The 16,781-nt window shown below is 45.5% G+C and overlaps 2 protein-coding genes across 2 annotated transcripts; both read left to right on the forward strand.

Annotated features, from left to right (window-relative positions):
• Nucleotides 1-2,911: 2,911 nt before the first annotated feature.
• Nucleotides 2,912-4,656, forward strand: LOC142205134 (E3 ubiquitin/ISG15 ligase TRIM25-like). Its single transcript, XM_075276494.1, has one exon. It carries the CDS (start codon nucleotides 2,939-2,941, stop codon nucleotides 4,559-4,561), a length of 1,623 nt encoding a protein of 540 aa, XP_075132595.1. The 5' UTR covers nucleotides 2,912-2,938; the 3' UTR covers nucleotides 4,562-4,656.
• A 7,113-nt stretch (nucleotides 4,657-11,769) lies between these two features.
• On the forward strand, nucleotides 11,770-13,403 carry LOC142204630 (E3 ubiquitin/ISG15 ligase TRIM25-like). The gene is made up of 2 exons (XM_075275937.1): nucleotides 11,770-12,726; nucleotides 12,771-13,403. Exons 1-2 carry the CDS (start codon nucleotides 11,770-11,772, stop codon nucleotides 13,401-13,403), a joined length of 1,590 nt encoding a protein of 529 aa, XP_075132038.1.
• Nucleotides 13,404-16,781: the final 3,378 nt, after the last annotated feature.

A 16,781-nucleotide genomic window follows, 5' to 3' on the forward strand; every position in this document is an offset into this window, starting at 1 on the left:
AAATGAATGGGCTGCTTCTTTCACTCCGTGCAGTCCCATTGAAGTGAATGGGGATTGCCGGCGTATACGGCAAGCTCTGCTCATGCCGGAGCGTACACGCCGGCACTCCCCATTCACTTCAATGGGACTGCACGGAGTGAAAGAAGCAGCCCATTCATTTCTATGGGGAGCGCTCGTATCCCCGCTCCCATAGAAATGAATGGAGCTGCTTTAGACGCCGCTTATTCTGAACGTGTTTTACGTTCAGAATAAGCTAGCGTTTACTCAGTGTGAATGCACCCTTACACACTCTTCAGATTTGACCACAAAAAGGGGGGTGACTTCATGGGAAAGGGTGATGATTTGCGCTTCTGTGCACCAAGAATTATTTCAAAGCATCATTATGTTGACATTGCACTATATGGGGTTATTGGTGCGGGACATTGCACTGTATGGGGCTACTGGTGTGGGACATTGCACTATATGGGGCTACGGGTGTGGGACATTGCACTATATGGGGTTATTGGTGCGGGACATTACACTATATGGGGCTACGGGTGGGGGACATTGCACTGTGTGGGGCTAGGGTTGGGGGACATTGCACTGTATGGGGCTACTGGTGTGGGACATTGCACTGTATGGGGCTACGGGTGCGGGACATTGCACTGTATGGGGCTACTCATTTGAGCCGACTCCGGAGGGGGAATCCGCGACTGCAACGGTAGTGGCAGGCGGGTTCAGACCGTGAGTGACGCGGCTCCCATAGGGTTGTCAGATGATGGGGGCTTTTATTTTGTGAAGGGGTTACATTGTAAATAAAACCATATAAATTTGATATCTCCGGAGTTGTACCGAAACACAGAATACAGATGACAGGTCATTTTGGTTGCAGAATGAACGCTGTAATAATGAAGCCCATAAGAATGTCGCACAGGCGCACTTTTTCTCCAATTCCACCCAATTCTGAAGTATTTTCCAGCTTCCCATTATCTAGAATAATAAATGGTACCTTTAGGAAGAACAAATTTTCCCGCAGACATTAAGCTCTGTAAAAAAAAAAAAAAAAGTTATGGGATTTGGAGGTGGGGAGACAAAAACAAAAATTGAAAAATTCCACTGCTAGGAAGGGGTTAACAAAAAAAAAACAACTAAAGTCATGCACCTTCATTGTCCGACCACCGTGAAGAAACTGCTGGTTATAACCTTCAGGGTGAACTTATTGGATGTATTGGGTTACCCGGCCAGCTCTAGGGGACATCATACATGACATGCTGACTATGCCACACCCACTTATGTAGGCCACGCCCATAACATGATATTTCAATGATACGCTGTGCATGTGACATCGCAAAAAGAATGCTTACGACACGCCAGACCCTCTAAGCTATTACACACCTCAAACATTGGTGCAACCCACTAGGAGATAGGCGTCACATTGTTAGGGGAACGACCGCTGTGTCCCTCAGCAAGGAGGAGGACGGGGGCCAAAAGTCCCCATGTATTCTCCCTGCTCCAGTGCGCTTGCCTGCTCGCTGCCCCATTCACTGCTGTGCGGCTGCAATCTCTGGCAGGCCTGATAAAGTGGATAGGTAGCTGGTCACACGAGAGCACTGGCGCGTCACTCATAGGGAGAACACAGGGGACAACTCCAGATAAATACATCCCATCATATCTGGACTATGTCAGGGCATGCTGGGACTTGTTGTAACAGTTGGAGATGACCTCTGAACTGGTCTGTCCTCTTGCTACTTTTCGCCTTGGTCCCGGCGCTTCACCCATTTGCTCCAGGAGTTTTTAATAAGGAGGAAATTGCAAAAAAGGTTTCACCAATATTGCTCTTGGGCGGCATAACTGGAGCTGGTTTGGGGGGTAAGTCTTATTCCTCCGTGCACTTCCATGCAGGGCTTTAGGGGGTTTTCTATCACTGTGAAGTGTTTTTTGAGAGCCGGAGTTAGGGGGCTAAGACAGGCAGCAGGGTTGCTTTTGGGGAAGTTGCAATACACCGGTGCACCTAGTAGAGAGATCACTAACTCAGTGCAAATTACAGAAGCCATGAATTAAGTGCAAGTTAAAGGGGTTTCCCCACGAAAGATGTTTTTGGCGTGTGCCTAGGATATGTCATAAATGTCTGATAGATGCAGATCCCAGAGGTGGAATTTGTGTCTGTCTAAAATGAGCCCCACCTGCCTCTGTGTCCGTCTACTTACCCGGCTGTGACCTCGCTGAGAAGGTTTTGAGCTATGGTTGGAGTTTATGGAAAGCGATGAATTCATTGTTTCCGTAAAGCTCATAGAAGTGAATGGGAATTACAGAAACGATGTGGATCGCTGTTCTACGCTGCTTCCGTAACACCCATCCACACACTGCAAAAAAAAAAAAAAACTTTAGCACAACGTGTACGGTGCTGTTTATGGAATCCCAGCATGCCAATTATTGGTTCTCGATCCATGAAATACAAACCACTTAAGGGGTTAAACATACAGTGAAAGCAGTTTTGTTTTTTTGCAATGGACTGGTCCAATGTGGGATACTCCACTGCAGACTGCCACGTGTGGCTATCTGGGCCATTTCTGACATATACACAGGCAATAGGTGCGAGTCCCACCCATAGGACCTGCATCTATCTCACACCCACATTGGCGCGGCGAGGAGGCTGCACATTCACTTCTATGGGAGCTTTGAGAATAGCCGAGCACTGTAGGACCTTGTAAATGTCCCAGATAGGAGCTTCCCACAAGACTCAGACGATTTGCCACCTGTTCTGGGGCTTTGGGTGGTCTTCATAGGTCCATTTCCTCAGATATGAGGTTGTCTATTAATGCTGTGTCACTTTGTATAAACTAGCATATAAAACTGTGTTGTAAGTGAGGCCTCACCATGTGTGATAAATCTGAATTACACCCACTGGGCTCGGAGCCTTGAAAACTTTCACTTTCGTTTCTCCCTCTTGTTGTCAGCGATGGCGTCTGCTGAACTGAGAAAGGAGCTGGAATGTTCCATCTGTCTGAGACTTTATACCGATCCTGTAACCCTGAGATGTGGACACAACTTCTGCCGGGTCTGTATTGATCAGGTCCTGAATACACAGGAGGGGTCCGGAGCTTATTCCTGTCCTGAATGTAGAGAAGAGTTTCAGGAGCGGCCAGGACTGAGGAGGAACATAGCCCTAAATAATATAGTGGAGAACGTCCTCACTACTCAGTCACATCAGGAGGAGATCACCGAGATCCGCTGCACTTATTGTATTCACTGTCCTGTACCTGCTGTTAGGTCCTGTCTACATTGTGAAGCTTCTCTGTGTGATCAACATCTGAGAGTCCACAGCAAAGGACCAGAACACGTCCTAACCGATCTCAGCACCGACCTGGAGAAGAGAAAATGTCCTGTCCATAAGAAGGTCCTGGAATATTACTGCACCGAGGACTCTGCTTGTATCTGTGTGTCCTGCTGCCTGATTGGAGAACATCGGGGACATGAGATGGAGTCTCTAGGTCAGGCCTCTGAGAAGAAGAAGGAACAACTGAGAAATGTTCTACAGAAACTGTCCAAAAAGAGAGAGAAGACTGAGGAAAGAGTCCAGAGTCTGGAGGAGCGCAGGAGAAAAGCTCAAGAAAAAACATCTGGAGAAGCCGAGAGAGTCACTGCCCTGTTTATAGACCTCAGGAGACGACTGGGCAACCTGGAGAAGAAGGTCCTGAATGAGATCTCCAGGCAGGAGAAGCAGCGGTCACTGTCACTGTCTTATCTGATCTGTAAGCTGGAAATAAAGAAGGACGAGCTGTCCAGGAAGATGCAGCACATTGAGGAGCTGTGTAAGATGTCTGATCCACTGACTGTCTTACAGGATCCAGATACAGGTGACTTGTGTGATCCTGAGGAGGGCGGAGGTGATGAGGACATGGGGGGACATTATGGAGGTGATCGGGGGATGGATCTCATCTCGCATTTATCTCAAGCATTGTCTGATGTAATAAGAGATATAAATGTCACCTTCCATATGCAGGATCCTGTAGACTTATTACTAGATGTGAACATGGCTGCTAATAACATCCTTATATCAGACGACCTGAAGACTGCATCTCGGACGCTAATAAACCAGAATCGTCCAGAAACCAGAAAGAGATTTCGGGAGGATCAGGTGATGAGCACGAAGGGATTTACCTCAGGGAGACATTACTGGGATGTGGAGATCAATGGGTCAGGAGCATGGAGGGTGGGGATGTGTTACCCCAGTATAGCCAGGAGGGGGCGTCAGTCCTATATTGGGAATAATGACATGTCCTGGTGTTTATGTGGAGGGCAGCAGGTATATAATCATCTAAGTACAGTGATACACAACAGTATAGTAATCCCAATACCTCACCACATCTCCAGTAATAGAATCAGGGTCTATGTGGACTATGAGGCCGGGCAGTTGTCCTTCTATGAGCTGTGTGACCCCATCAGGCACTTATACACCTTCACCGCCACCTTCACCGAGCCCCTCCATGCTGCATTATTTGTATATAGAGGTTGTATAAAGCTATCATTCAGTAGCCGCAGATGGGAGAATGACTATTGGTTTTCTGAACCCAATGTTTAGCCTTGCTAATTTACTGCGCCATCATTTCTGGTCCTTAGACCTGCGATGTCTTTGGGACTTGTGGTCGCCATTCAGATGCTAAACGATGGCCACATTTTCTAGCACTGCTTCTAGGAAATAGGTTGAGGCTGGAAATATGGTCAGCACATAGACTGTATGTCTCTGGTTCAATATGCTCATAAGAAAAGACCCTTCCCCAAATAAAGACCATGTGATTTTTTTTCTTTTTTTGCAATGCATGACGTGACCTGCCGCTGTCACTTGATGAGATTTATTGTTCGTTATTGTGTTATTTAGTAAAAACTTAAACGGATATAAAATCCTGGTGTCATGGCGTTTTTTCTGTATAGTGATGTAAGGTCATCTGTCCGGTCAGGGCTCTGTGTTTCGAGTGCTGTGGTGCGGAGCTGCACCAGACATGTCAACACTGCAGTAATGGCTTTATGACGTGACCACAGCTCTGATTTATATTAGTCAGTTGCATCATCAAGACCTTCAGATACCGTTCACCCGTTCTCACTTGGTCCCTTGCCTTAGTAACTCGGGTAGGACGTGGGCCGTTATCTCGTGTCGTTAGTAAACTCAGGCTCCATACAGTAGAACTGTATGATGTCAAAAAAGTATAAAATGTTGGCAATCCGAATCACTGGGATTTCTTTTATAAATCTGTCATCAAAAATGTTCTTTATGATAGTGCATCTAGAGCAAATATCAGAAACTGCAGGAACTGGCTGACAACTGAGAGCAGTAGAAGTAGCTGGTTAAATCTTTCACAGCACTGATAGATCCCAAGCGCCCGAATGTCTTCACCAGTGCCAGCCACCAAGCCAGATGGACTTGTGCTGAATTTGGGGCCAAGGTAATTTGACCATGTGTCCTCCATGTAGTTGGGTCTTAGATAAGTACTGACAAATCCTCTTTTCTTTATTATAACCACAAGTTTCAGCTTCTAACTTTTCATCTTGGTGGTTAACGTCTCTCGTAATAATTGTGGGTTTCTTCCTCATCTATCTGCCTCCTTAGAGGATTTCCTGTTACGTCTTTTATACTTGGAGGATCACATAGTAAACATCTTTGTGGCAAATCTGTAAGACCAATCTTATCACACTTATTGGTCTTCGAGTCTTTTACTTTCATTTCTTCCTTCTGCTGTCGGCGATGGCGTCTGCTGCTCTACGAAAGGAGCTGAATTGTTCCATCTGTCTGAACCTTTATACCGATCCTGTAACCCTGAGGTGTGGACACAACTTCTGCTGGGTCTGTATAGATCAGGTCCTATATGCGGAGGAGGAGACTGGGATTTATTTCTGTCATGAATGTAGAGAAGAGTTTCAGGAGCGTCCTGTACTGATAAAGAATAGAACTTTGTGTAGCATAGTGGAGAATGTCCTGTCTACTCATTGGGACTGTGAGGACTCTCCTGTACCTGCCGCTATACCCTGTCTTCATTGTGAAGCTTCTCCGTGTGATGATCACCTGAAAGTCCACAGCAAGGGACTGGAACGCATCGCAACTGATCCCAGCACTGACCTGGAGAGCAGGACATGTTCGATCCATAAAGAGCTCTTGAATTATTTCTGCCTTGAGGACACAGCTTGTATCTGTGTGTCCTGCCTGGCTGAAGAACATCGGGGACATCGGGTGGAGCTGCTGTGTGAGGTCTCCGAAAAGAAGAAGAAGAAACTGATAAAAGATCTGCAGAATCTGATCAGAGAGGGAGACGAGACAGAGGAAAGAGTCCAGAGTCTGCAGGAGCGCTGGAGAAAAGCTGAAGACGCAGCAGCTAGAGAAACGGAGAGAGTCCGTGGTCAATTTTGCGCCATCAGAAGATGGCTGGATGACCTGGAGAAGATGATCCTGAGTGACGTCTCCAAGAAGGAAAAAACGCTGGCACGGTCATTTGCTGATATGGTGAAGAAGCTGGAAATAGAGAGCTATGAGATGTTGAGAAAGATGAGGTACATTGTGGAGCTGTGTAACATATCTGATCCACTGATTGTCTTACTGGCTCCAGACACAGGTGACTTTTGTGATATTGAGGAGGAGGGAGGTGATGAAGACACAGGAGGACATGATGGAGGTGATGAGGAGCACACAGGAGGACATGATGGAGGTGATGAGGAGCACACAGGAGGACATGATGGAGGTGATGGGGACACAGTGGGACATGGAGATGATGAGGAGCACACAGGGGAACATGAAGGAGGTGAAGGGGACACAGTGGGACATGATGGAGATGATGAGGAGCACACAGGGCAACATGATGAAGATGATGAGCACACAGGGGTACGTGATGGAGATGATGAGCACACAGGGCAGCATGATGGAGGTGATGGGGACACAGTGGGACATGATGGAGATGAGGAGCACACAGGGGTACGTGATGGAGATGATGAGGAGCACACAGGGGTACGTGATGGAAATGATGAGGAGCACACAGGAGGACATGATGGAGATGATGAGGAGCACACAGGAGGACATGATGGAGGTGATGGTGACACAGAGGGGCATGGAGGTGATGAGGAGCACACAGGGGAACATGATGAAGGTGATGGAGACACAGTGGGACTTGATGGAGATAATGAGCACACAGAGGAACATGAAGGAGGTGAAGGGGACATAGTGGGACATGATGGAGATGATGAGGAGCACACAGGGGTATGTGATGGAGATGATGAGCACACAGGGCAACATGATGGAGGTGATGGGGACACAGTGGGACATGATGGAGATGATGAGCACACAGGGGTACATGATGGAGATGATGAGGACATGGAAGGACATGATGGAGATGATGAGGAGCACACCGTGGGCCATGATGGAAGTGATGAGGACAACGTGGGACATGATGGACTTAATGAGGAGGACATGGGGGAAAATGATGGAAGTGATGATGATGACACAGAGGTACATGATGGAGGTGATGATGATGACACAGAGGTACATGATGGAGGTGATGAGGACGCTGGGGACTTTTGTGATTCTGAGAGAGATGACACAGGGGGACATATTAAAGGTGAATGGAGTACGAAGCTGATCTCTCACATATCGCACACATTATTTGATATAATAAGAAGTGTAACCTTCTATATGCAGGATCCCGCAGACATATTACTGGATGTAAGCACAGCTGGCAATTATATCCTCATATCAGATGACATGAAGGTTGCCACCTGTACAAGAATAGACCAGAATCGTCCAAAAACGGCAGAGAGATTCCAGTTACGACAGGTGATGAGCAGTAGCAGATTTACCTCAGGGCGCCATTACTGGGATATAGAGATCAGTGGATCCCGGTGGTGGAGGGTGGGGATGTGTTACCCCAGTATAGACCGGAGAGGGGGTCAGTCATACATTGGAGATAATAACAAGTCCTGGGGTTTATATGGAGGACAGGGGTATGTTAATAAGTCTTCAGTGATGTATGGCGGTAAAGAGATCTGGCTACCTCAGCAGGTCTCCAGTGCTAGAGTCAGGATCTATGTGGACTATGAGGCCGGGCAGTTGTCCTTTTATGAGCTGTGTGACCCCATCAGACACTTATACACCTTCACTGACACCTTCACCGAGCCCCTTCATGCTGCATTATGTGTATGGGAAGGTTCTATAGAGATATTAGGGAGGAGCAGCGGCCATGAGGAACCATCGTCCTAGAAGAAATCAGCACAGAGCCTGGTGATCCAGCAGGAAGGAGAATCTGATTGGTGGAGTATTTAGCCAATAGGATGCCGCAGTGGGCGTGGCTACAGCTGAGCTCCTGATTTTGTATTTCTCTTCCTGTACAGAGCTGTGATTGCTCATCAACATTTTATTAAGACTTCTTCCTATTGGATGCGATATACTCAGATTAAGTTGTGGAATAATTCTCTGGGACTCTTCTGCTTAGTTTGGCCATCCCATTATAGCTAGAGATGAGCGAACAGTAAAATGTTTGAGGTTCGATATTCGTTTCGAGTAGCCCCTCAATATTCGACTACTCGAATCGCATATCGAACCCTATTATAGTCTATGGGGGGAAAATGCTCGTTTCAGGGGTAGGCAACATTCGATCAAATTATACTTACCAAGTCCACGAGTGAGGGTCGGGCTGGATCCTCCGAGAAGTCTTCTCCATGCAGCGTCCCCGCGGCATCTTTTGGCTCTGAATTCACTCTGCCTAGGCATCGGGCCTGGGCAGAGCCGACTGCGCATGCCCACACTACAAGCGGACATGCGCAGTCGGCTCTGCCCAGGCTCGATGCCTGGTAGAGTGAATTCAGAGCTGGAAGACGCCGCGGGGACGCTGCACGGAGAAGACTTCTAAAGGTAGGAGAAGAACCAGTGTTGATTGGCCAACTGTATAGCATTCGGCCAATCAATGCTGGTTCTGCATCGAACTTTTACATTCGAACAGCGAGTGGTACTCGATCGAGTACGAGTATTTCGAATACCGTAATACTCGATCGAACACCTACTCGATCGAGTACTACTCGCTCATCTCTAGTTATAGCTACTGGATTTAACCTGCGTACATATTTTATTGCCTCTAAACTTTCTGCTTTCTACGCATTAAATTCCATGGTGATAAAGCTGATCGGACCACAGGCCCTGCCCACACATTCCTGAATTGCCCCTTTTTTTCGAATGGTGTGAAACAGCATTAGCGCAAACGTTTTGCACTATTGATGCTTGCAATGTTGCAAACCCATTTTTTTTCTTATACCAGTTAAAGGGGTAATCGCACCTGAAGGATCCTATCTATATTATGTAAATTAAAACATTTCCTAAATACAGTTCTCTAGCAATACTGCTTTGTGAAATTTGTGAAACAACAAAGCCACTGAGACAGGGAGATGGGAAAATCCCTTTAAGTGGCGTTGGATGATAAGAAGTCTACCTCTACATCTCCTCTGTAGTGTCACAGCGTTTCAGAATGTAATATTTCATAGGTTCCCTTTTCTTGACTGTAAAAAATAAAATAAAAATAATGCAATATACTTGTTTTTGGGTCTCCTATTCTATCCCATCCCACACTGACTGGTCTGGAAGTGAGGGAGTTCGGTTGACCGCTGCAGCCAATCAAAGGCTACGATGGTCACATGTAGGGTATCGGTGATGTATTAGAAGTCAGGTCACCAGTACCCAGCATGGGACACCTATGGCCACAGAAGTCATCGGAGCCATCTCACTTCTGGACCCATTAGTGTAGGCACAGGATGGAGCAGAGGACTGACATTGCAATCGATGATCCCTGCTGAGTGTCCCTTGTTGTGATCTCTCAGCCTCAGACGTTGGCCTGGACACTTCATGCAATATCTTAGCATAAAAATGACATCAGATTTACATAAAAGGTTTTTTTTTTTGTTACAGTACTACAATATACAATCTTATATATAACTGTGACAACCTGATGTTCTGCAGTAGCCGCAAAAGTTTACAATTCTTATTAGTTAGTATCCCCTGGGTCCTAGCGCTGCGCCAGGTCATGTGATGCAGCAACTCCAGTCTTATTATAATTTGCAGCGAACAATTAAAGAAAAATTTGAAACTGATGGCATTTACTGTTATTACTTATGGCCTTGGTGAAATAAAAACAGATAAAAATATTTGGCATCTCTGTGGCATTTTTCTTCTCGTAAATGGAGAATAGCGATGGCGTGTATTGTTGTTCTGATCCTGTAGTTGTAGCGTAAGTCCTGGGGTCACTGCTGAGGCCTGTGATTGGGCCACAGTGTTCACATGGGGCATGCTGAGCATCACAATGTTGACAAACATCCTCCCCCCCCCCCCATGTCACCGCTGAGGCCTAATCACAGGCCTTAGCAATGACCTCGGGATGCAAGATGTCACTCAGGAGGCCAGAAGAAGACCCAGAGATAGAGCTGGAAGCCGGAAGGAGGTGAGGGAAAGTGAGGACTGATAGGTTTCCCTCCTGCTGGATATAAGGGCTAGTTCACATGTTGTTTTTGGTCCGGATTTTGACGCGAAATCTGAGTCATAAAACCACCTCCCAATTAATTCAATGGGTGACGGTCATTTCCTCTTTCCGCGAGTGGTAAAATACCGTTCACAGAAAAAAAACAGCGACCTGCGTGCGCTATCTTGGCGCAGATTCCACTGTGGAAACCACCGTAGCATCTGCATCAAGACAATCCCTCCAGACTAGGCCCATTCATTTGGGCCTAATCTGGAGCGGACAGTCGCAGCTAGCCGTGGCAGGCACATTTTGGACCAGATTCTAACACGGCTTCTCGCATCAAAATCTGTACCAAAAATCTGCGTGTGAACTAACCCTAATACTGCCTGTGGCTGAGAAATCTATTACAAACTACATGTTTCCAGCCTTAGGTCTCTTCTCTATTAGGTCCTACCAGTGGAAACACAACATAGAACCTGCAGTGGCGCGACTCAGCGGCCTTGTTTCCAGTCCATGGTCCAATTTTTTGTCTTTTTGACTTCTTTTTTTTCCCCAATGCTCCACCCATTTGACCAGTTATTGGTAAACTACAAACATTGCTCTTAGTACTTGGGCTGTTCGTAGAGGTGACAGGAGTTTTTGGAACAGAGGCAATGACCTTTTGGATTTCAGCAGTGTTTGCTGCGCTGAGTTTCAGTTTGAGTCACCGCAGAAAGCAAGCAACAAATCTGCACCCACTCTTTCCTGTGCATGTGAACTGAGATTGTCAAGACCCCATATATACTGTATATATGCGTGAGATTCAGATTGAACATGTAAACCGTCTGAATTTTTGCTGTGTGTATTATAGGTAAGGAAAAACATGTGCACATGATCTAAGTCAGCTAAGTCCCGGAGTGGATCTAGCAGAAAGGACAAGTAGAGGTCCTCCATATTTCATGTTCCTTTTGAAACCACTCTGGGCTGAAAAGTACACAGCAAATTCTGCAATAAAAAAAATGCTGCTTGTTTTGCAATTCGTGACCTCAGCGTTTTTGATTTGTACTTCTCTTTTGCTTTGCCGTAGTAATACTGATCCACAACAGAAGCCTCAGTAGTAGATCATATGCTGCGTCCATTATACTAGAAAACATACAGGGACTTCACATGTTTTGAGGCACGCTATATCTATAATAGATTTGTCCTGTTGTCTGAACTAGCATGTAAGAACTTTGTCATAAGCCCGGCCTCGCCGTGTGTGATGATAAAAATGAATCACACCCACTGGGCTCTGAACCTTACAGACATTTTACTTTCACTTCTGTTGTCAGCGATGGCGTCTGCTGGACTGAGAAAGGAGCTGGAATGTTCCATCTGTCTGACCATTTATACCGATCCTGCAACCTTGAGATGTGGACACAACTTCTGCCGGGTCTGTATTGATGAGGTCCTGGATACACAGGAGGGGTCTGGAGTTTATTCCTGTCTTGAATGTATAGAAGAGTTTGAGGAGCGGCCAGGACTGAGGAGGAACATAACTCTGTGTAATGTAGTAGAGAACGTTCAGTCTACTCAGTCACATCAGGTGGAGATCTCTGGGATCCGCTGCACTTACTGTGTGGACTCTCCTGTACTTGCAGCTAAATCCTGTCTGATGTGTGAAGCTTCTTTTTGTGATAAACATCTGAGAGTCCACAGCAAAGGACCAGAACACGTCCTAACTGAGCCCAGCACCGACCTGGAGAAGAGGAAATGTCCTGTCCATAAGAAGGTCCTGGAATATTACTGCACCGAGGACTCTGCTTGTATCTGTGTGTCCTGCTGCCTGATTGGAAAACATAATGGACATAAGATGGAGTCTCTAGATGAGGCCTCTGAGATGAAGAAGAAGAAACTGAGAAGTGTTCTACAGAACCTGTTCTTAAAGCAAAAAAAGACTGAGGAAAGAGTCCAGAGTCTGGAGGAGCGCAGGAGAAAAGCTCAAGAAAAAGCATCTGGAGAAGCCAAGAAAGTCACTGCCCTGTTTATAGACATCAGGAGACGCCTGGACGACCTGGAGAAGACAATCCTAAGTGAGATCTCCAAGCAGGAGAAGTCACTGTCACTGTTGAATGTGATCCAGAATCTAGAAATAAAGGAGTTCGAGCTGTCCATGAAGATGCAGCACATTGAGGAGCTGTGTAAGATGTCTGATCCACTGACTGTCTTACAGGATCCAGATACAGGTGACTTGTGTGATCGTGAGGAGGGGGGAGGTGACGGAAGTGATGAGGACACGGGGGACATGATGGTGGTCACGAGGACTCGGTTGACTATTATGATCCTGAGGAGCAGGGAGGTGATCAGGGAGTGGAACTGATTTTGGACACATTATCCACATTATCTGATATAGTACGAGGTGTAAATATCAACTTCTATATACAGGGTCCGGCAGACATATTACTGGATGTAAACACGGCTGATAATGATCTCCTTATATCAGACGATCTGAAAACTGTAGCTTGGACACACCAAAGGCAGAACCTTCCAGAAATGACAGAGAAATTCCAGGATTGTCAGGTGATAAGTATCAGGAGATTTACCTCAGGGAGACATTACTGGGATGTGGAGATTGGTGGATCACTATTGTGGAGGATGGGGGTGTGTTACCCCAGTATAGACAGGAGGGGGCAGCAGTTGTATCTTGGGTGTAATAGTAAATCCTGGGGTTTATGTGGAGGGCATCCGTTAAGTAATGTTCAGTATTCAGTGGTACATAACAGCAAAGAGATCCAGTTACCTCACTGGATCTCCAGTGATAGATTCAGGATCTATGTGGACTATGAGGCCGAGCAGTTGTCCTTCTACGAGCTGTGTGACCCCATCAGACACTTATACACCTTCACCGCCACCTTCACCGAGCCCCTTCCATGTATATGGTGGTTTTATAAAGATGTTGGAAAGAAATCTTGGACAAAATCGTCATAGAGACTGGTGACCTCATGGGAAGCAGAATTGGATTGGTTGAGCATTTATCCAGTAGAGAGCAGCAGTGGGTGTGGCTAAAGCTAAGCCCCTCCTTGTATTTCTCTAGAGCCCCTCCTGTGATCTGCTCCTCACACCATGGTGATGGGTTCTCCACTTGGTGGATGCTTTTTCATACTGATTATTCCTGAGCTTTCCAAAAGTCTTGCTCAAGCTAGCGATGAGCGAATCCGGTTGTAACGACCGGAACTTGTCCTGAATATTCCAAACAAATGGAGATTAGTCTCAGGTGGACTAGATTTCTCTTCAGACCGCAGAGTACAATAGTTGGATGCCCAGGGGAGGCGACAAAAATGTAAATACACTCCTACTCTCTTTACGTTACCTCCTTTGGGCCTCCTCGCAGGGGCTAGCGCTCCTCTGTGATGTCATTGGCCCGAGTTCAGCACCAAGGACTGTCTGGGTTAGACATTCATGCAGCGGGTGGTTTGGAGATACACAAGGTCTCTCTGACAACACTGCCTATAATTAACAGAAATCGGAAGACCAGTTGTCACAGAATCTTTCAGTAGTGCAGCCTCATGCTTTGGAACTTCATGTGATCCTATATCAGCAGAAAATTTGTGTATTTCTATATGATGAACCTTTTGTTGTGACCAGATCTTTTATAATGTCCATGATAGAATTAAACTCTCAATATTGTTTGTTTCATGGGTCTTGGCACTGCATCGGGTCACGTGATACGGCGGTAGTGGTTTTATTAGAATTTATATACAAATAAATATGAGTTGATAAGTGTTGGTGATTGATGGAATTTATTGTTAATACTAATGATTTTGGGGACAAGTCACGGGGCCCCTAAATGGAGATGGGTAATTTTTTTTTATAAGGTCTTTAAAATAACCCCAAATCTTTGCAAAAGGGGATAATTTTGTGGCACTTTAAAAGCCTTTGTTTCTTTTGATAGCGGAGTCTGTATAAACATCCACAATACTGGAGAGAGCCACGGCACTATTATTTCTCATGTGGCGCACCCATAGGGTTTCACCCCAATATCTATAGTTAAATTTGTTGTACAATAGGGATTCATTTTATTTGTAGAATATGCAATCCATTAAAAAAACGGGTAAAACATTTTTTAATCCACACCATGGACCTTCATCAGACACGGATCATCATTTGGAAGAAACAGCAAATTCAGGGCAGAGCGTCGGAAGAAAAAGTAGGCTGCTGCTGCATACTGACCTGGGCACCTTACTACTTACCTTGGCGGTAAGCCTGCCTACTTTTGATTGCAGGTAAGGGCAGTCTGTGTATCACAGGACAGGTAGAGAGAAGACCATTGTTCTGGTGCTGAGCTGTGGTACCTTCTAACATGGATTGCCTACCTGGCAGCCATTTTGAATAATTAACTTCTCTGAAGTATGTTCTCCAATAGAAATGTTCATAATTTGCATAATTTCCCAGAATGCATTGCTGGATCTCTCCCTAAGTTTAATGAAGGGGGTAAAGAATAAATCAAATGATGAAAAATCTTGAAATCTGGTTAGTATGGTGCCCTGTGCTGCTGTGGCCTAGTAGGGTGGGCGGAGACTCCTGCCTGCTGACCTATAATCTGGTTAGATCTGGTCAAGGCTGTATGGTGTCTTGGGGAGGGGGCCATTGGCTAAAATTTTTGAAAAAAAAAAAAAAATTGAATGGGTTTGGATAGAATTGTGGGTTTCATTCTTCATGGTTCACATTTGTTATATTTTACAAGCGTTTTATAAAAAAAACTTGGAACGGTTAGCCTAAGGAGGTATAAAGGCAATGCACCATGGGAAATTATGCAAATCTGATGGTTAGAAGCTACATCTGTTACCATCATGTTCCAAAAGTCTGTGCTGATCTTAGTCCCTTTTTAGAGATTGGTGGAAGAGCAGTGAGGCCTGCAACTCCTGTTATATGACCAAAAATTGGCAAATTGTCCTGTGAAGTCAAATTGCAACCCAACGTCTAACTAGAAAAATAATCTATATTAGTCTATAGCAATTGATCATTCTCCAGATCTATGTTTATAGTTATTTCTATCTATATAAACCTACCATTAGGTTAGAGTTAGAAATCAGAGCTGGGGTTAGGGTTGGAATTATAATTATCTTTAATCTCCGTATCTATCTATGAATTTTAATAATTACCCGTAAATATCCATAATTATTAATAAATATTCATTGTTATCTAAATGAATCAAAAATAACCGTAATGATCCAAATATTGCCCATGATTATCCATACAGATCTGTAAAGGGGTTTTCTCATTTCAGGGTTTCACCTTCCCTTCTTTCTCCTCTCCCCACCATTTCCTGGTTTTCAGTTCAGGCCAGCAGCTAATCTGTTTGTCTAAAAGGGTCAGGTTTAGCGTTAAAGGGGTGTTACAGGTTTATTATATGGCATAGAAAAGATTAAAATACCAAATACTATACACTTACCTGTTTGTCTAGGAGTCTGGCATTAAGTCTCCGTTTCGGTGCCCTCTCTTTGTTGGAATTCTGCCTGTGCATGAGAGCTGATACTTCATTTGTACACTTCTGCTTGGCCGGTGAATGACTGACACGCTGCTGTGTGGGCTAGGTTTCGGCAGGCCTGTGACTCTACCCTGATAGTGTTGCCTGAATTGGATGAAACTGTTGTAGAACTTCTGTGAACTTCAGCTTTGACTCGCTGTGATTGAAGACTTTGCTGTAAAGTGCCCAGAGAAGCAGTGACCTGCGAGTGGTGGTGTGCTTCTTCAGCCGTATTCTATGGAAGAACTGGCCTAATGGGGTAGCGGCTGTCCCGTTCTTCGGTTGGGTGGTGTAACACAAGGGTGCAGTGTCCGTGCCTGGCACCATTATAGATTTCGTGTCAGTTCTATTTTTCTGTGAATATCTGTTTTAATGGACAAAATAAATTCCGTGCTCAACTATTCAAGGCGTCTGGAAATGTCCTCGTTAGGGTTTACTTTAATGAGCGGAGCGTATACTCAGTGTGAAGGCTAACATTGTTAGCTTTTCCCACAATGCTTGGCCAGTAGCAAAGCATTATGGGAAATAATCACCGATCTTGATCCCACCTAAAAAGATCGTGTTGAACACGATCGCTCAACCCTAGTCCTCGGTGTAGATTGCAGCAGATTCTTATCTTATCTTATGGTAGAGTTGGAAGGGACCTCAAGGGCCATCGGGTCCAACCCCCTGCGAGTGCAGGTTTTCCTAAATCATCCCAGCTATATGTTTATCCAGATTCCGCTTGAAGATTTCCATTGATGGAGCGCCCACCACCTCCCGTGGCAGCCTATTCCACTCTCTCACTACCCTCACTGTCAGAAAGTTTTTCCTAATGTCTAATCTGTATCTCTTTCCCT

This window comes from Leptodactylus fuscus, chromosome 5 (assembly GCF_031893055.1).
Source record: "Leptodactylus fuscus isolate aLepFus1 chromosome 5, aLepFus1.hap2, whole genome shotgun sequence".
In the NCBI taxonomy this organism is placed as follows: Eukaryota; Metazoa; Chordata; class Amphibia; order Anura; family Leptodactylidae; genus Leptodactylus; species Leptodactylus fuscus.

What these genes read in the sequence shown, in the direction of transcription:
- LOC142205134 (XM_075276494.1), top strand. Translation starts at nt 2,939, where the DNA reads ATGGCGTCTGCTGAACTGAGAAAGGAGCTGGAATGTTCCATCTGTCTG.
- LOC142204630 (XM_075275937.1), top strand. Translation starts at nt 11,770, where the DNA reads ATGGCGTCTGCTGGACTGAGAAAGGAGCTGGAATGTTCCATCTGTCTG. An exon ending in AGGACACGGGGGACATGATG is followed by an intron (nt 12,727 to 12,770) that starts GTGGTCACGAGG and finishes CCTGAGGAGCAG; the next exon opens with GGAGGTGATCAGGGAGTGGA.